General features: G+C 46.4%; 1 protein-coding gene and 1 long non-coding RNA gene across 4 annotated transcripts in view; one reads left to right on the forward strand and one right to left on the reverse strand.

Moving 5' to 3' along the window:
- The window catches only part of B4GALT1 (beta-1,4-galactosyltransferase 1), a 56,864-nt gene that overhangs the window by 20,424 nt on the left and 10,873 nt on the right, over positions 1–25,567 (forward strand). For 2 of the 3 annotated variants that reach the window (XM_058695122.1, XM_058695121.1), the window contains exon 2: positions 12,506–12,741. In XM_058695122.1, the coding sequence (XP_058551105.1) occupies positions 12,506–12,741 (236 nt within the window). Of the gene's footprint in view, positions 1–12,505; positions 12,742–20,055; positions 21,978–25,567 lie in introns of those variants that run through there. The other variant, XM_058695123.1, reaches the window with a different exon arrangement.
- Positions 7,704–10,021, reverse strand: LOC131491779 (uncharacterized). Its single transcript, XR_009251637.1, has 2 exons — positions 9,720–10,021; positions 7,704–9,545 (listed from the first exon to the last, which is right to left on the reverse strand). It is a non-coding gene; the product is annotated as an uncharacterized LOC131491779 (long non-coding RNA).

Here is a 25,567-nt window from a genome sequence, read left to right on the forward strand (position 1 = left end):
AGACGCTGTAAGTGATGGTGACTTTTTTTTTTTTAAACAACTTAATTGAGGTATCATTTACATATCAAACATAAAATCCACCTGTTTTAAGGGTGTAATTAAGTTAGTTTTAGTAACTTGACAGTGCTATGCATCCATCATCATAATCTAGTTTTAGAAATTTTCATCACCCAATAAGACCCCTCCAGCCCATTTACATTTAATCTCCTTTGTCACCCCTGGCCATAGGCAACTACTTTTTGCCTCTTTAGATTAGACTTTTATGAACATTTACCTTTTTAACTCAGGTCTTTGGAATTTTTGGCATTCTCTTAAGGATGGCCTTTTATTTTTTATTTTTTGCTAATCAAAGAGTGTCCTTGAGAAAGTATGTCAATCCCTCTGCCCTTCATTTTCCTTCATGTGCAGCCCTGGAGCAGAAACATAATTCCTTTAAAAAATTTTTTTTCCTACCTTTCTTTCCCTCTTTTTTATTTTATTTAATTTTTTAAAGCTCTATGCAGGGGTTGAACTCAGGACTCTGACATCAAGAGTCACATCCTCTACTACCTAAGCCAGTCAGGCATCCCTGAAACATAATTCTTTTTTTTTTTTTTTTTAATTTTTAAAAATTTTAATTTAATTTAATTTTTTAATGTTTTTTACTTCTTTTTTTTTTTTTTAACATTTATTTATTTTTGAGATACAAAGAGATAGAGCATGAGCAGGGGAGGGGCAGAGAGAGGGAGACACAGAATCCGAAACAGGCTCCAGACTCCAAGCTGTCAGCCCGGAGCCCAGCGTGGGGCTCCACCCACAAACCACCAGATCATGACCTGAGCTGAAGTCAGCTGCTTAACTGACTGAGCCACCCAGGTGCCCCTAATTTATTATTTTTTTATTTTTTTAATTTTTTTTTTTAACGTTTTATTTATTTTTGAGACAGAGAGAGACAGAGCATGAACGGGGGAGGGGAAGAGAGAGAAGAAGACACAGAATTGGAAGCAGGCTCCAGGCTCTGAGCCATCAGCCCAGAGCCCGATGCGGGGCTCGAACTCACGGACCGCGAGATTGTGACCTGAGCTGAAGTCGGACGCTTAACCGACTGAGCCACCCAGGCGCCCCTATTATTTTTTTAAATTTACATATAAGTTAGTTAGCATATAGTGCAACAGTGATTTCAGGAGTAGATTCCTTAATGCCTCTTACCCATTTAGCCCATCCCCCTCCCACAGCCCCTTCAGTAACCCTCTGTTCGTTCTCCATATTTAAGAGCCTCTTATGTTTTTGTTCTTCTCCCTGTTTTTGTATTATTTTTGCTTCCCTTCCTTTGTGTTCATCTGTTTTGTATCTTAAAGTCCTCATATGAGTGAAGTCATATGATATTTGTCTTTCTCTGACTAATTTCACTTAGCATAATACTCTCTAGATCCATCCATGTAGTTGCAAATGGCAAGATTTCATTCTTTTTGATTGCTGAGTAATACTCCATTATATATGTGTGTGTGTGTGTGTGTGTGTGTGTGTGTGTGTGTGTGTATATATATATACACACACACACCACATCTTCTTTATCCATTCATCCATCAATGGACATTTGGGCTCTTTTTCTGTACTTTGGCTATTGTTGATAGTGCTGCTATAAACATCGGGGTGCATGTGCCCATTTGAAACAGCATACCTGTGTCCCTTGGATAAATACCTAGTAGTGCAATTGCTGGGTCATAGGGTAGTTCTATTTTTAATTTTTTGAAGAACCTCCATACTGTTTTCCAGAGTGGCTACACCAGCTTGCATTCCCACCAGCAGTGCAAAAGAGATCCTCTTTCTCTGCATCCTCGCCACCATCTGTTGTTGCCTGAGTTGTTAATGTTAGCCATTCTGACAGGTGTGAGGTGGTAACTCATTGTGGTTTTGATTTGTATTTCCCGGATGATGAGTGATGTGGAGCGTACTTTCATGTGTTGGTTGGCCAGTCTTCTTTGGAGAAGTGTCTATTCATGTCTTTTGCCCATTTCTTCACTGGAGTATTTGTTTTTTGGGTGTTGAGTTTGAGAAGTTCTTGATAGATTTTGGATACTAACCCTTTATCTGATATGTCGTTTGCAAATATCTTCTCCCGTTCTGTTGGTTGCCTTTTAGTTTTGCTGATTGTTTCCTTCGCTGTGCAGAAGCTTTTTATTTTGATGAGATCCCAATAGTCCATTTTTGCTTTTATTTCCCTTGCCTCTGGAGATGTGCTGAGTAAGAAGTTGCTGTGGCCAGGGTCAAAGAGGTTTTTGCCTGCTTTTTCCTCGAGGATTTTGATGAATTCGTGTCTTACATTTAGGTCTTTCATCCATTTTGAGTTTATTTTTGTGTGTGGTGTAAGAAGGTGGTCCAGGTTCATTGTTCTGCATGTTGCTGTCCAGTTTTCCCAGCACCACTTGCTGAAGAGACTGTTTTTTTTCCATTGGATATTCTTTCCTGCTTTGTCAAAGATTAGTTGGCCATATGTTTGTGGGTCCATTTCTGGGTTCTCTATTGTGTTCTATTGACCTGAGTGTCTGTTCTTGTGCTAGTACCATACTGTCTTGATGATTACAGCTTTGTAATACAGGTTGAATCCTGGAAACATAATTCTTAATATTCCTCCACCCCTGGTCTGCCACGACTCTTTCGAGTTCTGGTTTGAGGTAGATCCTTGACGCTTCAAGGTGATAGAATCTGACTTTGGCTTTGTTCCGTAGGTTTAGGCCTTGGTACTCTTGGTGATAGAATCCTGGATTGAGTGACCACTCAAGGCTTTTCTGGTGATCTCAAGACCCACATCAGACTGAATTTTGGGGTTATTCTCTCAAGGAACAAATGTTATTTGGTGAAGAGCCTATTTGATGTGGCGGTGTGAGGTTTAGATGAGGAAATGCCACGTTTTCATTAGGTTAGGCTTGTCCACTGCCACAGAATCTCAAATTACAGGCCAAGAACCTGGAGGAAACTCATTTTAAAAGGGAGGGTAGGGGCTCTCCCTTAGATCATGAATCAGGTGCTATATCTGGACACAAAAGGCATATTTAGAGCTTAGGAAGGAGAGTGTTTTTGGCCTTGGTGCCTTGGTCATAGATGTGTCATTAGGACAACAATCTAGATTCTCAAACACCAAAAGCAAGATGGTTCTTGCTCTGTTAGTTCTCTGCTTAAATTCATAGTTGAGCAAGTACTGTGTGGGTCAGCAGACATTTGTGATTTTACTCTATCAGAAGCTGTCCCAAGTACAGAAAGGAATGGGACACAACCCTTGCCCTCAAGGAAAGGAGGGTCTAATGGAGGGAGCCCGTAGACAGACTGGTGCCCTCATGCCAAAGGGCATGTAAACGTTGTAATGTTGATTTGGAAAGGGTGTTGTGGGCATCTAGAGCAGGGACTGATCGGTCCAAGGGTTCAGGGAAAGCTTTGAAGAAGAGATGACATTTGGTTTGAACTTTGAAGGATTGTTACTTTACTTCTTTCACAAAGGTTTTTGTTTTGTTTTTTTTTTTTAAGTTTGTTTATTCTGAGAATGAGAGAGTGTGTGTGCATATGCACGAAGGGGGAGGGGCAGAGAGAGAATCCAAAGCAGTCTCCACACTGTCAAATCAGAGCCCCATGCTGGGCTCAAACTCACACCATGAGATCATGACCTGAGCCAAAGTCAGATGCTTAACCAACTGAGCCACCCAGGCGCCCCCACAAAGGTTTTTGATGTAGCTTATAAGGATACACACCATAAAAAGGACAGATATAAATAAATTAAAATCAGAGAAAGAGAAAATGTGACTTAGAAAGTTAAAGACTGGAGAAGAGTTAAAATGTAGATATTCAGGGGCACCTGGGTGGCGCAGTTAAGTGTCCGACTTCAGCCAGGTCACGATCTCGCAGTCCGTGAGTTCGAGCCCCGCGTCAGGCTCTGGGCTGATGGCTCGGAGCCTGGAGCCTGTTTCCGATTCTGTGTCTCCCTCTCTCTCTGCCCCTCCCCCGTTCATGCTCTGTCTCTCTCTGTCCCAAAAATAAATAAAAAATGTTGAAAAAAAAAATTTAAAAAAATAAAATAAAATAAAATGTAGATATTCATACCTTAGGGCTCAACATAGTTATTATATCTGTTCCATTGCAAAAACCAAAAGTGAAACATGTTCTATCATATGATAAATATTGTCAGACAGCAGATATACACAGTAGCTCCTGAGTATAGATTGTTTTTCTTGGTACTCACTCTTAAAGAGCTTTATGGGGGTGAGAGGAGGGTGCTGGTCAATGAATGAACCTGTAAACCACCATTTCTCAAAATACAGTCCAGGAACCTGTGCTAAAGTTATCTAGATAAAGTGCTTGTTAAAATGCAGAATCCCGAGGGGTGACTGGGTGGCTCAGTCAGTTGAGTGTCCGACTTCAGCTCAGGTCATGATCTCACAGCTCGTGAGTTTGAGTCCCATGTCGGGGCTCTGTGCTGACAGCTCAGAGCCTGGAGTCTGCTTCAGATTCTGTGTCCCTCTCTCACTGTGCCCTTCCCTTGCTCATGCTGTGTCTCTCTCTTAAGAATAAATAAAAAACATTAAAAAAATGCAGAATCCCGGGCCTCAGTCCCAAACTTACCAAATCAGGAACTCTGGGGGGTAGGAGACAAGAATCTGTAGTTTTATATGCTTTCCCAAATGATTCCTCTTGCACTCCACAGTTTGAACCTCTTCGATAGAAAGAAATCTCACCAGCATTTTGAAAGCTGGTGCAGGGGTGACTGGATGGCTCAGTCGGTTAGGTGTCTGACTTCAGCTCAGGTTATGATCTCAAAGTTCATAGGTTCAAGCCCCATGTTGGGCTCTGTGCCAACAGCTCAAAGCCTGGAGCCTGCTTCGGATTCTGTCTCTCCCTCTTTGTCCCTCCTCCACTTACACTCTCTGTCTCTCTCTCAAAATAAATAACATTAGAAAAGAAAAAAAAGAAAAGAAAAGAAAAAAGAAAAGAAAGCCAGTGCAGTAGCAAATAAGAGTACTTGGCCTTGAGGTGCCTGGCTGGCTCAGTCAGAAGAGGATGCAATTCTTGATCTCAGGGCTGTGAGCCCCACGTTGGATGTAGAGATTACTAAAACAACAACAACAACAAACCTTTAAAAATAAACTGACAAAAAGAGAGTACTTGGCCTTTGTTTGACGATTGGGTGGGAATTTAATGGGGGAGAGGGCAGGGTGTAAGAAAGGCCAGTTTCGCTAATGTGGATGGTTCGTAGATGGTTCGTTGATGGCCAGGTCACTTTCAGATCATATTTTTGGAAGATCTACAAAGTGTGGCTGTTCAGCCATGTGCCAGGGCCACTTCTACAGAGATAGAGGGGCAACTGATGCCACTGTTCTCAATTAGTCCAGTCTCCTCTTGGCCACCTGGGCTCTGCTTTGCAGACCTCCTCTGGTAGGCTTCTTCATTTTTTGAGCAAATACGTTGTTTTTCTCTGTGCCCCCAAATGCAGGGTTCTGAGACCACAAATGTGTTCTGCTTCCTGCTGAAAAAGCATTTCCGTTCCTGGAGTCTAATAGTGGCTTGGATGGTGAGTTGGCAGAAAGAACAGTGGGTGTTGACATTGTATTGAGTGTATGGTGTGCCTGAGACCTATCAAGTCAGCATTAGGACTAGATTATTCCTGTTTTCTGGTCACTGAGTTGTATGTTTTGAAATCTTCATTTTGGTTATTTATTGATTTTTATTTTAGAGAGAGAAAGTGCGAGCTGGGGAGGGGCAGAGGAAAAGAGAATCTTAAGCAGGCTCCACGCTCAATGCGGAGCCTGGCACGGTTTGATCCCGCGACCCTGGGATCATGACTTGAGCTGAAATCAAAAGCCACATGCTCAACTGACCGAGCCACCCAGGTGCCCCTAAAATCTTTATTTTGGAAAACCTTTGCTTATTGGGAAAGGGAAGAAAGAAGGGGTCACACTTCTTGTCCTTGGGTTATGTTTTAAAATATTTATTGTTTGATTAAAAAAATATTTTTAATGTTTATTTTTGAGAGAGAGAGAGAGACAGAGTGTGAGCAGGGGAGGGGTAGAGAGAGAGGGAGACACAGAATCCGAAGCAGGTTCCAGGCTCTGAGCTGTCAGCACAAAGCCCAACGCAGGGCTCGAACTCACGAACCGTGAAATCATGGCCTGAGCCAAAGTTGAATGCTTAACTGAGCCACCCAGGTACCCCTTTATTGTTTAATTTTAAAGATATACCCAAAGGTATAGAGAAAAATGTCATGAACATCTAGTTTGAGAAATAAATAATTTCCAGTACTTTAAAAATTTTTTTTCAATGTTTGTTTATTTTGGGGAGAGAAAGAGACACAGAGCATGAGCGGGGGAGGGGCAGAGAGAGGGAGACACAGAATCTGAAGCAGGCTCCAGTCTCTGAGCTGTCAGTACAGAGCCTGCTGAGGGGCACGAACTTACAAACTGCATGATCATGACCTGAGCCCAAGTCAGGTACTTAACCGACTGAGCCACCCAGGTGCCCCTATTTCCAGTACCTTTGAAGCCTTTGTGAGCTCGATTTTAAAATTTAACCAGCAATGGTTAACATGAGACTTGAGATGTCCCTTCTGGTAGCTGTCTGTCCCATGCTCTTACATCAGGTTTCCTTGAAGTGTATCAAAATCCTCTTGGTTGCTTGCATCAGTAGCAGGGAAGCGGGGAGAATAGCTGTGTGCCGCACACTCAGGTAAGATTTGCTGGCCTACTCTGTCTCCATGGCTGCCAAGTGGACACAACTCTTGTGTGATCCGTCCTCCCTGATAGGAGCTGCTTCTCTGCAAGGCTTTCCTTGACTCTTCTTCCCCAACACCAGAGTTTGTGCCGTTTCAGCTGTTGTTGCCACTGTCACCTCACCATTGTTTGCTGGTCTCCCTCCCCTCCAAGGGCAAAGCACTCTTCTTAACCTGGCCCTGCCATTCTTGCCTGGCACCAGCCTAGCCCTGTGCAGTAGGTGGTGCTTCTCGTGTCTAGTGCGAGGGGCCACAAGGAGCACCGTGAGTTTGTGGGACCATTGCAGACAGCTGTCACCCCAGGCCTTGGGAATGTGTCAAGACCTGGCTCCCAGCACATATTTGGCCTTCAGATTAGATTGGGACAGAGGAAAATGGCCTACACACATGAGCCTGTGAAAAGCACTGTAGTTGAGTTGGAGAGGCACCATGCCACACTGTCGGGGCTGAGGTCTGGACAAGGAAGACTGCCGGTATCCCGACTGGAGAACTACAGCTCTGGGCACTGCCTAGTCTCACAGTTCCCAAACGTTTGAATTTCATTATCCGGAAAAGTTCCAAGAGAAACTTAGGGGCCTGACCCTTGGCTGCCAAGTATGGATTTTTTTTTTTTTTTTTAAACATCACGTTAAAAAAACAAACCCAATTCAATCTCAAAATCTATCATGATCATCTCATAAAAGGACGTTTCACCATTTAAAGAGTAAGAAGTGCTTGACTTTGGATGCCAATAGATTTTTTTTTTAAGCATTTTATTTTATTTTATTTTATTTATTTTTTTAAATTTTTTTTAACGTTTATTTATTTTTGAGACAGAGAGAGACAGAGCATGAACAGAGGAGGGTCAGAGAGAGGGGCACCTGGGTGGCTCAGTTGGTTAAGCGGCCGACTTCGGCTCAGGTCATGATCTCGCGGTCCGTGAGTTTGAGCCCCGCGTCGGGCTCTGTGCTGACAGCTCAGAGCCTGGAGCCTGTTTAAGCTTTTTAATTTATTATTTTGAGAGAGAGAGTGAGTGACTGAGAGTGTGTGGGAGGGGCAGAGAGAGTGAGAGTGAGAGAGAATCCCAAGCAGGCTCTGCATTGTCAGTGTGGAGACCAGCATGGAGCTTGGACTCATGAACCGTGAGACACTGACCTGAGCTGAAATCAAGAGTCAGACACTTAACTGACTGAGCCACCCAGGAGTCCCTGAAATCTTTATTTTGGAAGACACTTGCTTATTGAGAAAGGGACACTTCCAGTACATTGGTTACATTTAGCTTGATGAAGAACAACGTACATTGTGTTCACTTTTACCGTTTTGTCACTGGCTAGTGAAACATTCTCACCATCCGGCATCAGGCCAAGGATTGTATCTTGAGCCACTGGCCAGCTGGTTGGGAAGGGGTGACTAGATGTTCCAGCCTGTTTTTGCTGAGGCAAGAGGAATGAACTAGTGGCTCAGCCAGCATGAGAGTGAGGCAGGGAGTCCGTGCTGGGTTGGCTCAAGATTAGCAGGGCTTCAGTGGAGGGGCATGTGTGTGTTTGGGTTTGCCATGCCGGGCAAGGGAGCGGTGGAATTTGTCTGAGTTGAGCTCACACATTGAAGTTATTGAGCGCCTTACACGCAAGGCCGTGACCTGGACTCCCAGCCGAGAGGCCCACGTGGCGGGGCTTTAGCCGGGGGAGCCAAGGACAGGCTCACATCTGCTCAGCTGCTTACGTAACCCTGCTTCCAGCTCCCAGAGCCAAGAAAACACACAAGCCAGCCCAGCAGGGCCTAGGGCCTGTGGTAGCACACGCCATGCGCCGCACAGCAAGGGAGACTTGGCTCAGCCTGCGGACTGTCATGAAGCCCTCAGCCCTCTGCTTCCTCCCCTCATCCCTCTCTGAGGCCCCCGGCAGTGACTCTGAGGTCTGATAGCAGTTTATTGTAGTTCGAGGCAGAGCCAGTCACTGCCTTCCTGGAGTCAGAGCTGTCTGCATTTTGTCACTGGGACAGAGCCGGGTGTGCCATGGAGGACCGCCCCTGCAGCATGGTAAGGGGGTGTGCGGGGCACTCAGGGAGGCCTCCTGACTGCCACTGGACCCAGGAGGCATTTGGCTCCAGGTCTGCAGCCGCTGCTGAGGGCTGAGGGCTGACCAATCTCAGGCATGAGCCACAGGGCTCTCAGAGCTGTAGAGCCTTCAGAGAAAGCAAATGGGGAAAGGATATCCCAGGGTAGCAGGATCGGGGACCAGGGTGCTCTGGATGCACTTCAGACATGATGCGGGTTGTCCGCAGTGACAGGAGCAGGAGAGTGAGAAGAGGCTGTTCACCAGTAAAGCTCTGCATGAAGCCACTGGAGGAGCAAGTCTCTGAGACAGCTGTGAACCAGGGTAGTTTTCACTTAGGTTCTCATACCCTCAGCAGGGAGCTCCTTCAAGTCAGGAGCCATCTTGCCTATTGCTGTCACCTCCCCCTGCCTCTCAACCTGGTGCACATTCTGGCACACAGTAGGTGCCCAGAAAGTACTGACTAAAACAAATTGGAGGTGGCTTTGACACATACCATAGGAAAAGTTGGCATTAAACACCTCAGAAGACTCTGGTCTGGCACTTGAGTTGGCTCCCGTGGATTGTCACACACCGTTGATACCTCCTGTGTGTGAGTGGGTGAGTGTGCTGGGGGGGAATAGAAGATGGACCACCTAGGTTATCAGCTCCCAGAATTGGGTGGACAGTGGTGTCAGTTGCTGAGGAAACCCTGGAGCAAAAGCAGATTTTGTCATAGGTGATGGTGGTGGTGGGGTTGGGGGAGAGTTCTTTCGGCGCAGCTTGTGTTCCAGCCCCTCAGTCTGCAAATGGGAAAGAGGTATCCTGAGAGTGGGTGGTACTTGCCTGAAGATCATCCAGCAAGTCACTGGGGGAGCTGAGCTGGGGCCCAGGCAGCCTTTTCTCCTGTCCGGGAAGCTGCCTCAGGACCACTGTTTTACAATCCCCGAATTGGCAAAACCAAGATGTTCTCTGACCTGCAGGTGTCTGCTCTAGGGAAGCTGGGCAGACCAAGTGTGAATTCCTGTCTTCTGGGTTGGTTTCAGAAGGTGTGAGCAAGTTGGTAGGGTGACAGTCCAGATGCCTCTTGGGTTCCCGAAAACAGAGTTATGTTTAGCAGCATCTTCAGAACCAAAGGTAGGGTGGAGCTGGAGGGTTGCAGATGTTGTGGGGCCCTCTGAAGTGAGAAGAGCCCAATGATGCATCTTCTTTTCATGTTTTTCACATGCGCACTGTGCAGCAGGGCCTCCCAGGGTTCTGCTGTCTGAGCTCTGGTAATGAGAGCAAAAGGGTGAAGCCAGATTGGGAGTTTAATTTTAAGATTCTGGTCTGTCTCAATGCAAAAGTCTATTGTTAGAGGAAAGAAGGAAGGACATTTCTGGCACAGATTAAGTGTGGATATAAGCATGGTTTATTGGAATGGGAAGGGAGGCAGAGCTGAGACTGAAGGGCTTTGGTGCCACGGTAAGAAATCTGGTCTTACTCCATCAAAGACCACACAGGAACCATCAGGGTTTTTGTAGCAGCAAAGTGATATGATAAGATCTGTGTCTCAGAAGAAAATAAACAAGGGCCGCCTGGGTGGCTCAGTCAGTTATGTGTCTGACTTCGACTCAGGTCATGATCTCATGGTTTGTGGGTTCGAGCCCCATGCTGGAGCCTGCTTGGGATTCTCTCTCTTACTCTTCCTCCCCCTTCCTCCCTCTTCCTCCCTCTTTCTCCCTCTTTCTCCCTCTTCCTCCTTCTCTCTTTGCCCCTCCCCTTCTTGTGCTCTCTCTCTCTCTTTCAAAACAAATGAATAAACACACTTTTTTAAGAAAAGAAGAAAATAAGTGAATGGGAATGGGTCCCTTGATGATGGAACTGAGTCAGCACTGGAGGGAGGGAAGGGTGAGAAGTACCAGGGGATGCTGGGGAAGAGGAGATGGGGAGTTTGCACCTCCTGACAAACAGGAGGAGCAAGAGGCACATCTTTTCTGGGGCTCATTTCAGCAGGGTGAGTGACCTCTGGGGATAAGGGGTGCTTGGAGTGCCACATTATTGATAAACAAATAGGGCACCCAAGGCCTTGCCCTGGGCCTTGGGTGGGTCCCACCAGCATATTTCAGGTGAACTTGCTCCCGGTTTGTGGTCAGCATTCTCACTGCTGTTCCGCAGTTTCCTTTTTTCTTGTGGCTAGTTGGCTTCACAGGTGAAGCTGGTTACACTAGAGTAGCAGTTCTCAAAATGTGTTCCCTGGTAGGATGGTTCTATGGCCAAATAAGTTTGGGAAATGGTGGGTTAAATAAAGTGGAGGGGGATTCTTGGTGGTACAACTTCTCAGAACCTTTGGTGAGCCTCATACTTTCCAGAAGCAAGTTTCGGTATGCCAGGTTCCCAGACTCACTTGACCAGGGGACATGTTCTTCCATTGAGCATCTTACTGGAATTAATGTTTCCTGGAACCTGTTTTGAGAGAATCTGGCCTGCTGGGAATACTGGGGCCCTAGGTTTGAGTGCTGACTCTGTCCCCAGTTCCCTCTGTACCCCTGGGCCTGTCATCTTTTCTCTGACCTCACCATCCAGGCCACATGAAGGACGGTCCCCAGCTGGGGAGTGGAGCCCTCTCCTGGCTCCACCTTAGGAAACGAGGACTTCCATGTCTGGATCTTGACCTTTGTTTGTCTCTCCCTCTACTCACCTACCACTGTTTCAAAGTCTACCATCCACATCGCATCGATTTTTTATTTTTTTTTCTTCTAAGCTCTTATGAACTTATTTCTCTCACCTGGAGCTGTGTACTTCCAGGCTGGAAACCTGGGAGTCCTCTCGGACTTTTCCTCTGTTCTTTAGTCCCTTTGTTACTCCATCTCCTGTGTTTACCAAGCATTCTTCTTTGATGTGCTTTTCAGCTGTTTCTCCTCTCTTCCCCTTAGTCTGCTCTGGGGTCTCAGTTCCTTGAGTCCCTACCTCTGGAGTTTGTTGTTGTTGTTGTTGTTTTTAAAGTTTATTTATTTTGAGAGAGAGTGAGAGAGAGAGAGCAGGGGAGGGGCAGAGGGAGAAGGAGACATAGCCTCAAGCAGGCTCCACACCATCAGCACAGAGCCCGATGGGGGGCTTGAACTCACAAACCGCGAGATCATGGCCTGAGCCAAAACCAAGAGTTGGATGCTTAACTGACTGAGCCACCCAGGTGCCCCAGAGGTTTGTTTTTTTGTTTTTTATCTGTGCATCAGGTGTCTTCCTGAGACAGGGGTTACTTATGCTCCTCCTTCCTGCCTTCTGATTTGAGGCTGATTTCCACAACACCACCCTCCCTGACACACACACACACACACACACACACACACACACACTCCCCTTTCTCCCACTGGGCTAGGTTCAGAGAGTTTATGGAAGTCATTTGTCCAAGGTCACATAGCTGGGGTGTGGCAAGGTTAGGTCTCAACCTCAGGATTTCTGAGAAAGTGCTTTCTCATCCATGTTCTCTGATCCTTACAACGTTTCAGGAAGTCTAAGCAGCAGTCACTCCATTTCGAAACATTTACGGTGGAGAAACACAGAATCTCAGGGGAGTGGGTCCTGGGCAGATGAGTGCTTCATAGGCTGACCAGCTGTCTGGCTTTGCCTGGTACTAAGGGGTTTCTTGGGATGGTGGATCACGCTAGCACTGGACAGGGGTGTCTTTTCCACAGCCACACTGCCTCTCAGGAGATGTCTTCTGAGGCTGTGGCCTGGGGGAACCCTATAGCTTGCTAACTTCTCCTTCCTTCCACCTCTCTAGTTGGCCCCATGGTGATTGAATTTAATATGCCTGTGGACCTGAAGCTTGTGGAGAAACAGAACCCAGAGGTGAAGGTGGGCGGCCGCTATACCCCCAAGAACTGCATTTCTCCCCACAAGGTGGCCATCATTATTCCATTCCGTAACCGGCAGGAACACCTCAAGTACTGGCTGTATTACTTGCACCCAGTCCTACAGCGTCAGCAGTTAGACTACGGCATCTATGTTATCAACCAGGTGAGGTTTGGGGAGACGGAGTGAGGGAGGGAGTGTGTGTATGTGTTTACGTGCATGTGTGTACATACATAGATGTGCGCAAATATGTGAGTAATAAGGGCTAAGAGAAAGAAAAGATACTAGACATGGCATTTTATAACCTCACCACCATCACCCTCCTTAATGCAGATAAGCTAAATACCATACAACTTGCTTGTTGCTGTCAGCTCTTTAGGCAAGGGTAATCGCTGGGGTATTTTGTTTTCTTTTTGCTGGAAGTAGCCTTCCAGCAAAATTGAGAGAAAAATGACAATCCTAACTCCCCCAAAGTAAAGCACTGATTATTTCCTGTCTTTGAGTAGCTGTGTGTTTTCCTTTAGGGAAAAACAAACAAACAAACAAACAAAAACACAAAGCATCCATTTAAACGTCAGAAGTTTAGCAACTTTGAGATTATAAAGTCTAACTATTTTCTGGGACCCCTGCTGGAGATAGCATCCTTAGATCACCTGAAAGCCAGCCCCCAGCAAAATGGCTGGGAAAGTCCAGTTCGTAGGCCACCCAGTGTCATGTGCCCTGGGCTGGGTCTGAGAAAAGAGCTTCTCACTGCATGTCTGATTTGTGTGTGTTGAGCTTAGCCGTGCTTAGGAAACCAATGCTGAAGACATGTCAGCCTTCATCACCATGACCTGGAGAATCAGATTGATCTAAAATTGGTTTTTTAAAAATAACTTTGCTCATTTCCAGTCTGAGAAGCATTATTCTTTTTCTATGAGTATAACTTGGGTGTTGTGTGTTTAAATACTAAATTCTTATCTTTATAGACTATAACCTGCTATGTGGAATAACACATTTACCCTATCTACACACCAAGGTTTATTGAAATTCATCTGAAGAGACACAGTATACCCATTTCTGAAAGGCCTATTCTCCATTTAATATCAAGATAAATTGTGGATCTGCTTGAGGTAGTAAAATTGGTGGCAGTTGACAGCTTCCCTTAGAGGGACGGTGTATGCCTTCCTTGGACCAGAGGGAAGCTGGAAATAGCAGTGTGTCCATCAGTCATTTCTGAGCACTGTCATGACAATGACATAGTTTGCAGAGAGTCATTAAAGAAGGAAGGTCCCAGCTCTATCTGTCCTGAAGCTTCCATCCCCACTGTGGCAAGTGAGACCCTTCCAGGAACAATTTATTAACAATCCCAAATAGTATGTGATTGGATGGCAGCTGCCAAATGCTTTGGAAGCTCAGAGGAAGGAGAGAGCAGTGACCTGGAAGAACCAGGACATAAACTAGGTTCTAGAGACTGGAGGGACACCTGGGCATCTCAGCTGTAGCCAGTGACCAGGGACCTCAATGCAGAAAGGAGCTTTACATATTGATCAAGTTGACCGTAGGTGTAGGAATGCGGCAGAGGTGATAGGGCCAGGTGCAGAAGCTGAGTCTGTCAGGCAGGGGAGAGCAGAAAAGCCCTGTTACAAGGGAACTGAAGCTCAAGGTGGGGGAGTAGGCAGCAGGCAAACCCCTCAAGGCACTTTGAGTCCCTTGGCCAAATGAGGCACAGACTTGGGCCCTGAGAAAATCTGCAGGCAAGACCACCAGACAGTTGTGGGTCATCTTAGAAGAATATTTGAGAATGTAAGAGAAAATAGGTAAATGCTCTGCAAAATCCAAGCCACTTCAATCTGACAAGTTATTTGTTTAAGAAAAGCCGTGTCATCAAGGAACATTTATTTGGCTGATGCCAGTAAACACTTGTTGATCATGGTGAGATTCAGGAGCATTATTAAAACAATGACAGTGAGTGCCCAGAAGAGGAAGCCGCCATCACCAGGAGCCAGTAGGAATTACTAAAAACAAGCCACGCCGCTATATCTCCTTCCTCTCTTTGACAGTTATTTATACCAGTAGATAAGTGATACGCTGTAGATACAGTGTTGTCAGATCTTATTATGCAAAACATCTAATGGCCTCCCACAAACCTGCCTGAACTAGACAACTGTGGTCTAGATAGCATATAAATTAGATTAAAATATATACTTGGGTGAAAGAGTTGGTGGTGATGCTGAGTCTTTGAATTTAGGTGACTGAGGTCAAGGAAAGCTGGAGAGAAGGATGCTGATGTAGAGATGTGTCACATTTTAAGTGAATGTGAGACTTCCCCATTCAATTATAAAGTCAAAACAAATATTGGACCAGTGAAATTTAGCCATGAACTTAAATTCCTCTGACTAATTTATACAGATAATTTCCAGGTTTCAAACAGCAAGTTTCTGAAAGTTTTACACCAGTTATGTGCTCTTGCCTGCCCCAGTCCAAGCCGGCAGACCAAGCACACAAGCCAGCTTGGACAGCGTGGCACTGCCGTGCTGGCTAGCACTGGACAGCACATCAGACAGGGCTTCTTCCCAAGTGTGCTTTCTGAAATGGAGCTCTGAGGCCAAACACATTTGAAAAATGCTGGATTGAACAACCGGGAAGCAGGCTTCATTCCTACAGAGCCTTTAGTGTACTAGCATACGTTACAGCCTCCAGAACTACTCGGCACACAGTGATTCCTGAGCTTGGGTGACTGGAGGTTGCTTTTCCAAGAGCCATCTCAAGCAATTAATGTTCTATGACTTACACTTTGGGGAAAGCAGGCCTAAACAGATGCCTCCCCGCTTCACCTCTTTACTTCCCTAGGATACTGGGAAACCACCCCCCACCTCCATCTCTTCCCACCTGCAACTTAGCATTGGACATATTTTATTTTTAGCTTTCCAAACATATTTACATCTTTTTTCCCCTCTAGTCTTGTCAGTATCATCATCTCCACCCCTGCCCACCCCCCCACCCCCACCATGTCTTTTTGCTTTTCTATCTTTTCCTTTTCTAAGGATTAACTTTCCACCTTAGGAAAATCTCCACTCCCCCCACCCCCACCCCCATCTCTTTCTCTCCCAGCTAATCTTATTTATTCTGCTCCAACTCTACCCTGATTGTTTCTTTGGGAAAATAATGATCTGACTTCCAGATAACCGAATCATGAAGAAAACAAGTTTGCTCTACTTTTCCCATAAAGAATATCATCTGTATGATCTCAGTAAAGAGCACACAATAAACTAGTGATAGGAAACCTAATCCTTGAAAAGAGGCAGAAGAACAAACATTTGGAGCATGCCCCACCTACAAATTAGGAACTTCCTCTCTTCTCTGTTTTGTTGTTACATAGAGAAGAAGAAGAAAGGGAGTTGGTAGCATCTGGCTTTGACCTTTGTGTAAATTGATGGCATTCAAGTCTCCTGTCATCTCCCTGCCTCAGACACCTTGCTGTCATTTTGACTCTTCATTCACTGCCCACCCCATTTAAGATTAGAGAGACTGCTTAAAGTAGGAGGCACCTCTGAGACATCTATTCTGAGGGTTCTCAAACAAGTTTTTGAGAACAGAACCTACTGCCCCATTAAATTGCTATGCAATCCCCCCATCAACTGCAGGTCACTATGGCACTATTCTACTTGAAGTGCAGACCATGTCCCCATCTCTACCCTTAACTTCCCCTTCATTCTTCGCTGGGATCTGCCTGGACCCCTGAGGCCAGGTAGTATGAAAATGTGTATTCTATTGCACACATGAGGAAACTGAGGCTCAGAGAGGGGGAAGTGACTGGTAGGAAGTCATAGAAGTAATAGTAGGGTCCAGCTCAGACTTTAGTCCCTGTCACTTAGTGCCCTCTCACTACATCAGCACAAACTCTGTCCTCGAGACCATTTGGTCCCTTCCTCAAAGCCTTTCTCAAAGCTGGGTATAAGGGCTGGGAGCAAGCTTCAGGCTTGGACTGCCTGAATTCCAGCTCTGCCACCTCCCAGCTCAGTGATGGAGGCTTGAATTCTTCAGACCTCCATTTCCTTATTGGTGGGAGAGGAAGGTTTTAGTATTTACACAGGGGACTGTAAGGCACTTGACAGATGAACCCTCAGTAAGCATTAACTATTACTGCCATGATTTATGTTCCTTCTTGCCACTCATCCCTCCTTTCTTCCTGCCTATTTCCTTGCCCAGCATTATAGCAATGAACTTTTTACTGCTCTCCCTGCCTCCTGCTTCACCTCTACTCAGTACCAGCCTCAAGACCCTCCCATTTGTGTCCTTGATGGGGTCAGAGGATACTGGATAATGACAGAAAACAATCTCAGGGCACTTAGGGACCATGTCAAGCCTAACAGCTTCTTCTGAGTAGGGTTGTGTCTCAAGCTCTGCACATAGGGGTGAGCTTTCATGGGCTTTGTGGCTCCTATCCTTGTCTATATTAAGCTATTAACCACTCCCTTTTGGTTTAGGCCCCTCTAATTACCACAACAACCTGCATCTCACAGTAAGTGTGGTGGAGAGAGAGCGGCAAAGGCTTTACCAGTTGAGATTGCGGTTCATCCGCAGGTCTCCACCGCTCCTCCTACCCTGGCCCGCCAGCCTTCCAGCCTCCCATTAGGGTTCTGGCACGTCCCGCTGTCTTGGAGCACAGGGTGCTGCTCTGTGGCGCAGATGTCCCACCCAGGGTCTAACACTGAGACCTTGGTGCAGAGGTGGATAGCAAGATGTCATAGAAGATGGGGGAGGAGCACTGCACTTCCTCGCACTTTAATCAGGAAAGGAAACTAAAACCACCCAAGGTGAAAGGAAGGCAGGTTGCCACCTGGTAGTAATAGCCGTATGTAAGAAACAGAGGATGTTTGTGAGATTAATCAGCATAAAACTTAGCAAACAGGTGAGGAATGCAGGCCTAGTTAGTCAGGCAGGGGTGTAATAACCATGTCATAACTATGGCAGCCCTTTGCCCTGAGTCAGTCAGTGCCCAGGCCTGGTCTCTCCAATTCTGTTCGTGTATCCTCTGGGGCTTCTGATCTCGCTTGGCTGCCCAAGATCTTTGTAGTTGTGACCAGGTCACTCTCTAAGCCCTTCAGTATGTCCCCACTGCCCACAGCCCAGGGTCTAAAGGGTCTGAAGCCCTGAACTTAGCTTCTGAGACCTTCTGCAGTCCAGACATGACCTATTTACAGCCATTTCCTCCTCAGCCCTCCTTTATTTACACACGATGTCACAGCCACACCGAGCTCTCCATCTTCACTGAGACGTATTCTGTGTTCCCCTCCTTGTGCCTTTGCTTAGGCTGCCAACCCTCCCACCCTGTGTGCTTTTCCTTCCATCCTTCCCCTAGTGGCTCTTTTCTAATCACCATGTGAGTGCCTCCCACCCCCCACCATTAGCTCTGTGAAGCCTTGTAATAGAGCTGACTTCTCCTTCCCTGCTGTTCCTGGGCCACTCAGTGCTTTCTAGTGAGGAGTGAGGGCTGATTCCACGTGTGCATGCCCTCCCTGGCCTGCAGCCTCTAGACCCCAGGCCCCTCAGGTCTGCCTCCCTCTGCCTCCCTGACCACATATCTCCATGCATGGTCCAGTGTTCATTCAGGGCTTGGCGCTAGAAGCTGCTCCCTTGTGACTATTGCCCATTTACTTAACATGCACCCTCAGCATCCCTTCCTTGATCCTGGTTCTCTGGTGAGGTCTGTTCCTCTTGGCAGTGAAGCCTTCTTCCCTAGTCAGGCCAGGTCATGACTCTTGGGAGCCAACCTGCACAGCCCTTCCCCAAGACATCTCCCCAAAGCTGCCTCCTCCTTGCTGACCAGAGCAGGCTGCCTGGGACATGGCCATCAGGGTGACCTTGCTTTTCAGGAAAAATGCAGAGAAAAATGCATGGTTGTTGATGGTCATAAAACTTTATGGTCCTTTGGACTGAACCTTTTTCATGGTCTCCCTTTGAATTTTGACCCTGCCAGCCTCCCAATGAGGCAAATGGGTACTCTCATTGTTCCTGCTGAGAGAAAGCTCACAAAGGTAAGCAACTTGCTCGGGGCCCCATGATGGCTGAGTGGCAGAGCTGGGCTTTGGAGAGAGATCACCTAAGGCCTGTGGAATGCCTTACTTTACCATGTTCATTCCCAAACACACTCATTCCCCTCACTGGGAGACAGCTCCATATCCACTTGGCAACACCGCCGTGAGTCCCAGTGTGTCATGAGAGGTGGGTAGCAGCTTTGGAGTAACCACCTCAGAACCGCCCAGGAGGCTTGCCCAGTTATCATACTGACAGGTAAATCCTGGCTTAAAAGCCTGGGGGTGCAGCGGTGGGGGGGGGCCTGCCTGAGGACTCTTTGAACGAGGAATTTTTTCCCTCTTCCTTTTTTTTTATCTGTGCACTGCTGTAAGGTAGTTCCAGGCTGCCTGTCTGGAACCAAGTGTGGCCAGGTTTGGAGACAATGAGTGAGAGCATTTGTCACCACACCTCAGCAGCTTATCTGTGTGACTGTGCTGAGTAGCTGGTTCCTACATGAGGCCAAGATAAATTAGAGTGAATTGGACTCGTGGGCCCATCCCATTTTGGAGGACAGCTGCCTGGGCCTATGACCCCAGTGGTTTGGTTTCTGTTTTTTTTTTTTCCAATGTTTTTTTTTTTTTTTTTATTTATTTTTGGGACAGAGAGACACAGAGCATGAACGGGGGAGGGGCAGAGAGAGAGGGAGACACAGAATCAGAAACAGGCTCCAGGCTCCGAGCTGTCAGCACAGAGCCCGACGCGGGGCTCGAACTCACAGACGCGAGATCGTGACCTGGCTGAAGTCGGCCGCTTAACCGACTGCGCCACCCAGGCGCCCCTGGTTTCTGTTTTGATCATGTCTGTTCACCATCCTCATCCCCCCGCCCCCCCACCCCCATCCCTGCCTTCTATTTTCTCCTAAAGCTGTCAGTGCCCAGACTGATGTGTGCAGAAATGGGGCTCGGGAGTGGTAGGTCCAGTCCTATCCTGTAGCACCCCCTTGCTTGAGCACTGGGACCTTCTGGATCCTGGGGCCCAGGAGCATCATAACAAGGCCGGGAGTGTCTGTGTCCACTGTGTGCACCATAGCTTGTGTGCTGTCCCAGTGATTGATGATTTCCTTTGCTGTGTCTTTCCTCTCCCTGTCTGTGGCTTGGTCCATTCTCCTGGGGAATGTGTCAAAACACGTACAGGTACTCACAGAGCTCATGGATTGCCTCCCTGGACATTGTACTAGGAAATGTCTTTTTCCCTGCTCACCTGTGACTTCATGAGAGGGAGTGCCAGCTTGTTAGGAATTTGCCTTTGCCCTGGAACAAGAGGGGTCAGAATGGGGCCCCTTTTCTTCACAGCCTTGACATTGCTTCTCTTCCTTACCTCTCTCGTTGCGTCCATCCTTGTCTCTTTTTTCTTTTTCTTTTTCTTTTTTTTTCTTTCTCGTGGGGGTTTTTTGCTTTTACTTGTCAATCCTGTTTGTAGCAAAGCAAGCTGAAGGAGGAGCTCCTCTCTGTGATCTGCTTCTTACTCTCCACCTACCTCCTCTTCTGTGCCCTCCACCTCCTAAAGAGAGAGAGAGAGAGAGAGAGAGAGAGAGAGAGGAGTGCCGACCTAACTACTGCTGTGACTGCTGCTGCTGCTGCCACCACTGCTGCCACCCCTGGTAATGTCCATGTGCCCCAAGTCAAACCCAGAGCCCAGGCTCTGCTGGTCATGGGGAAGCCATGTCAGTAATCCTAAGAGTGTGCCATCCTCCAGCTCTGGGGTCTCTCAGGCAAGGTCATGGTCTCCGTGGTCTTGCTTGCAAATGCTGAGGTTGCTGGAAGCCAGCCTGTTGTGCAGAGGTCTAAGATAACTTTGCCTTAAAATTAAGCCACAATTGAGCTCATACCGTATGTGTATATACTTTTGTGTCCTGCTTTTTTCTTAAAATTCTATATCATCAGCATCTTGCCATGTTATTTCAGTCTTCATAATCACCACTTTCCATGCTCTCAGAGTAGTTGAGCATGTAGCTGTGCCATAATTAACTTAGCCCTTCCTCTAGGTCGAAGGCATTTAAAGAACCTCCACTTTCTCACCAGTGTAAATAACACCGGAATGAACATCTCTGAATCTGAAGCTAATTTGGTGTCGCTTCTTCCACATTTAGAATCCTCTCTCCAGGCTAGATTTTCCAATACAGAATTATGGGTTCAGAAGCAGTGTAAACATTTTTACAGTCCTTCATATAAATGGTCAGATTGCTTTCTGAGAAAGAAGCCTTTATTTTCTAAAGTGTTTTTCTGCAGAAAGATCTCAGGGCCTCAGGTCCAGGGAAGGAGGCAGGCATCCTGCTCTTGCTCCTGTGGAGCTGGGGATTAAAAACTGCTTTCTGGGCTCACCTCAGTCAGAACCCAGAACCCCTGCTGGGCTGTTTGATTTGCTCAGTTCTCTCCGAAGGCAACTTAGGGCTTCTGACCTGTGTCCGGCAAGGGCCAACGATGTGCTCACTCTTGCCAGTTACTTTGGCAAGCAGAGAGCCACCACCCCCTCAGCTCCTTGACCCTGAAGGGCCCCATTTCCTTTACTCCCTGGGTGAAGAGCTGAATGAAGTCTCAGACTCAGGTTTTGTTGAGGGCCCTTTCCAAGTTTGAGGTTGCCATACTATTATGGTTAAGAGCTGAGGCCCAATTGCTGTGAAATCATGGCTGAGTGGATATTAGCCTTCCACAAACTCAGCATTTGTATAAATCCGGCAATTCTCTGGGGATCACCTCCCAGCCAGCCTGTCTACTACCCCTACGTCCACACGTAGGCCTGTGGGCAGTCCTGCCACAGGATCGCTCAGCCCAGCCAGAGCTTTGTCTGCTCTCCTGTCACCCACTTGGCCTAGGCCTTTTCTCTTGGTGTCTGAGTGGGCACAGAAAAGCACACAGGAGGAGTTTCAGCAAATGTGTTCACTTGACTGTAGACCTGCCTCTGAATCTGTGGGGTTGAGAGCCTGTGGGTTACTGTGGGTATTGAGCAGGGACCATGTGTGTATGACTTTGTGATGGGCCAGGGCATGTGTATGGGAGCAAAACTGTCTCATCACATGGAATTTTTGATTCTTTGAGTCTTGGCTTCGGCTTGCTGTTTTCCAACCTCATTGTTGCCGTGTCTTTTGGCAGAGGAGGGGCCAGGTATGGTCAGTCCCCAAGCTGTCTTGGCTGGGGGAAATGTCTACTGGTGTACACACATGGGCCTGACGTCCAGGAAAGGTGGGGTGGTTTAACCAATCATTTAGCGACTGTTAGAACTTGGGTAAGGGCGACCATGGCCTTCTGCAGCTGGTCATGTGTCTTGCTGCAATCAGGAGAAGGCTTCTGTTGCTTTAGCCATTGTCAGGATTTGCCTGGGGATTAGACCAGACTCTGGTACCTATTCTATTAAAAAAAAAAAAAAAAAAAAAAAAAAAAAATTTTTTTTAATGTTTATTATATTTATTTTTGAGAGAGAGAAAGAGAGAAAGAGTGCGAGCGGGACGGAGAGAAAGGGAGACACAGAATCTGAAGTAGGCTCCAGGCTCTGAGCTGTCAGCACAGAGCCTGACTTGGGGCTCGAACCCACACACTGTGAGATCATGACCTGAGCCCAAGTCCTATGCTTAACTGACTAATTCCCCCAGGCGTCCCTACAATTGCCTCTTTAACTTGGAACTGCTCAAAAGCAGGGCCTGTGTCTTTTCCTTTTCTGTATCCCTATAGCTAAGCATGAAATAGATACCCAATAAATGACAAGAAAGAATATGAGAAAGAGGGGAAATATAACCCTTGGTCCTTCCCCTGTCTCTGGAGCTGGCTTTTCTTTCTTTTTGGCAATCACTTTACTGAGATATAATTATATACCATATAATCACCTATTTAAAGTACATAATTGGGGCACCTGGGTGGATTAGTCAGTTAAACATCCTACTCTTGATTTCAGCTCAGGTCTTGATCTCAGGGTCATGAGCCCCATGTTGGGCTCCATGCTGGGCATGAAGCCTACTTGGAAAAAAAAAAAGGAAAAGATAAAGCACATAATCCATTACTACAGTCAATTTCAGAACATTTTCATTATACCAAAAATAAACCCCATTTTTCTTAGCTACTAAATCCCTTCATTCCCCCCAGCCCTAGGCAATGACTAATATACTTTCTGTCTCTTTAGATTTGCCCATTCTGGGCATTTCATATAAATGAAATTATGCAATCTGTGGTCCTTTATGACTGTCTTCTTTGATTTAATATGATGTTTTCAGGGTTCATCCATATGAGAGCATTTATCAGTACTTCATTCTTTTTTTTTTTTACTGAATAACATTGCATTGTATGAGTATAGTACATTTTATTTATTTGTTCATTAATTAACAGACATTAATGTTTCTGCTTTTTACCTGCTTTGAATAATGCTACTATGAATGTTATATAAAAGTTTTTGTGTAGACATATGTTTTCATTTCACTGGTTATATACCTAGGAGTAGAATTGCTGAATCATAAAGTAATTCTTTGTTTATCCACCTGAGGACCTGCCAGACTGTTTTCCAAGATGGCCGCACCATTTTACATTCCCACCAGCAGTATGTGAGGGTTCCATTTTCCTTTTTTCTTTTTTAAAATTTTTACTTTTTTATAATTTCTTAGTGTTTTATTTATTCTTGAGAGAGAGCATAAATTGGGGGAGGGGCAGAGAGAGAGGGAGACAGAATTCAAAGCAGGCTCCAGGCTCTGAGCTGTCAGCACAGAGCCTGACACAGGGCTCGAACCCACAAACTGTGAGATCATGACCTGAGCTGAAGTCAGACACTTAACCAACTGAGCCACCCAGGTGCCCTTTTTAAATATTTATTTATTTTGAGAGAGGAAGAATGCACGTGTCTATGGGGGAGGGGCAGAGAGAGAGGGAGAGAGAGAATCCCAAGCAGGCTCCATGCTGTCTGCACAGAACCCAATGTGTGGCTTGATATTACAAACTGTGAAATCATGACCTGAGCTGAAATCAAGGGTCAGATGGTTAACTAACTGAGCTACCCAGGAGCCCTGAGGTTCCATTTTCAATGAACATACCACTTGCCCTCTCTTTAATATAAATGAGGGCTCTAGAAAAAGGTTTTAACAGCCCTAAAGAGCTATTTGATGCTTCTTATGACGTTGAGCCCTGCCATCCAGATTTGCCAGAAAGGCCCTGGGTTTGTCTGAGGGTAGCCTCTCCCTCTTTTCCTCTCCCTGAGGAGTTTGGCCTCAGGCTTGTGCCAGCCTCCTCACTACTCCAGACCAGCGTGCCTGGCCAGATCCAAGCTCCTGTCCTCCCCCGACTGACATTGTTGGCTTTGCTTGACTGACTGATATACCCATTTTTAGGTAAATGCCCAGTCATGAAACGTTTACAGCCATAAAGTTTTACAGAGAAATCATAAAAGGTTTTTCTGTGAGCTTTGGTTAGTGAGACGACTTCCCTGTCCACCTGCGGGAACGTCGTATCGTTTTTGGCCTGTCTTCTTTCTTCCTATCGTCTCCTGTTAAGAGGAGCCAGTTGCCCTAGAAGGAAGGGATATGTGTAACTCTTTTTTTTTTTTTTTTTTTTAAGCTTATTTATTTATTTTGAGAGAGAGGGAAAGAGAGCGTGCAAGTGAGAGAGAATCCCAAGCAGGCTCTGCACTGTCAGCAGTGCCTGATGTGAGGCTCGAACTCACTAAACGTGAGATCATGACCTGAGCCGAAACCCAAGAGTTGGAGGTTTAACCGACTGAGTCACCCAGGAGCCCCTGGGATACATTTTTTTTTTTTTTTTTTTTTGTGGGACAGAGCATGAACAGGGGAGGGGCAGAGAGAGAGGGAGACACAGAATCGGAAACAGGCTCCAGGCTCCGAGCCATCAGCCCAGAGCCTGACGCGGGGCTCGAACTCACGGACCGCGAGATCGTGACCTGGCTGAAGTCGGACGCTTAACCGACTGCGCCACCCAGGCGCCCCTGGGATACATATTAACTCTTATCGACCAACATAAGATGAAGCCTACACTGAAAAGCTCAGTTTTTCAGAGGGAACCCTGATCTCGGTGCATCAGTTATTCTTCGTGTGTGACTTCCCAAGCACATGATACATTTCTTGTACGACGATAGGAACCCAAGAGTTGGAGGTTTAACCGACCGAGTCACCGAGGCGCCCCTGGGATACATATTAACTCTTATCGACCAACATAAGATGAAGCCTACACTGAAAAGCTCAGTTTTTCAGAGGGAACCCTGATCTCGGTGCATCAGTTATTCTTCGTGTGTGACTTCCCAAGCACATGATACATTTCTAAAGGTGTCTCTTTCTTCTGCTGCTGTAGAGATTCTAATCATGTGAGCCACTCACTTGAACCCTAATCCTTTTTAGAAATCCTCCCATCAGAGAAGCAAGATTTAGGAGGGCTCTTGGAGCTGATTCGAAGGACACACACAAACACTAGAGAAGAAGTCTCCATGTTGGATTTCTGGGAGACATATTGAAAGCTCTGCCTGTTCAAGATGGATAGGAAGACCTACTCCTATAATAATGATAGTAGCCAACATTTGTTGTCAGGCAATGTGCAAAGGCCTTTTTCATGCATTGTCAAATTTAAGAAAATTCACCTGTTGTCATCCAAGTAACCGAATGAGGAAATGGAGCCTGAGAGGTATGATTTGCCCAAAGTCACATAGCTAGTAAGCGAAGAAGATGGCATTCCTGGGATAAAAATGCACGTGTCTGTCACAACTGTGTTTTTGGCTTGGCTGCATAGTAGTGGTGCTTGATAAATATTTACCCGAGCAAATGAAGTAGCAAAAACACTGGATGCATGTGCCCAATGAGAAGGGACAGGAATGAGGCCTGGGTGTCTTCCCATCCCCTGGAGAGGAATGAACACCTCCTGTTACTGGTGGGAGGTTGGCAGGCTTGCCAGGACCTGTCTTTCTTATCAGGAAAGTTACCCAAAAGTGTTACACCATTTCACCCAAGGAAGCC

This window comes from Neofelis nebulosa, chromosome 12 (genome assembly GCF_028018385.1).
Source record: "Neofelis nebulosa isolate mNeoNeb1 chromosome 12, mNeoNeb1.pri, whole genome shotgun sequence".
Classification (NCBI taxonomy): Eukaryota; Metazoa; Chordata; class Mammalia; order Carnivora; family Felidae; genus Neofelis; species Neofelis nebulosa.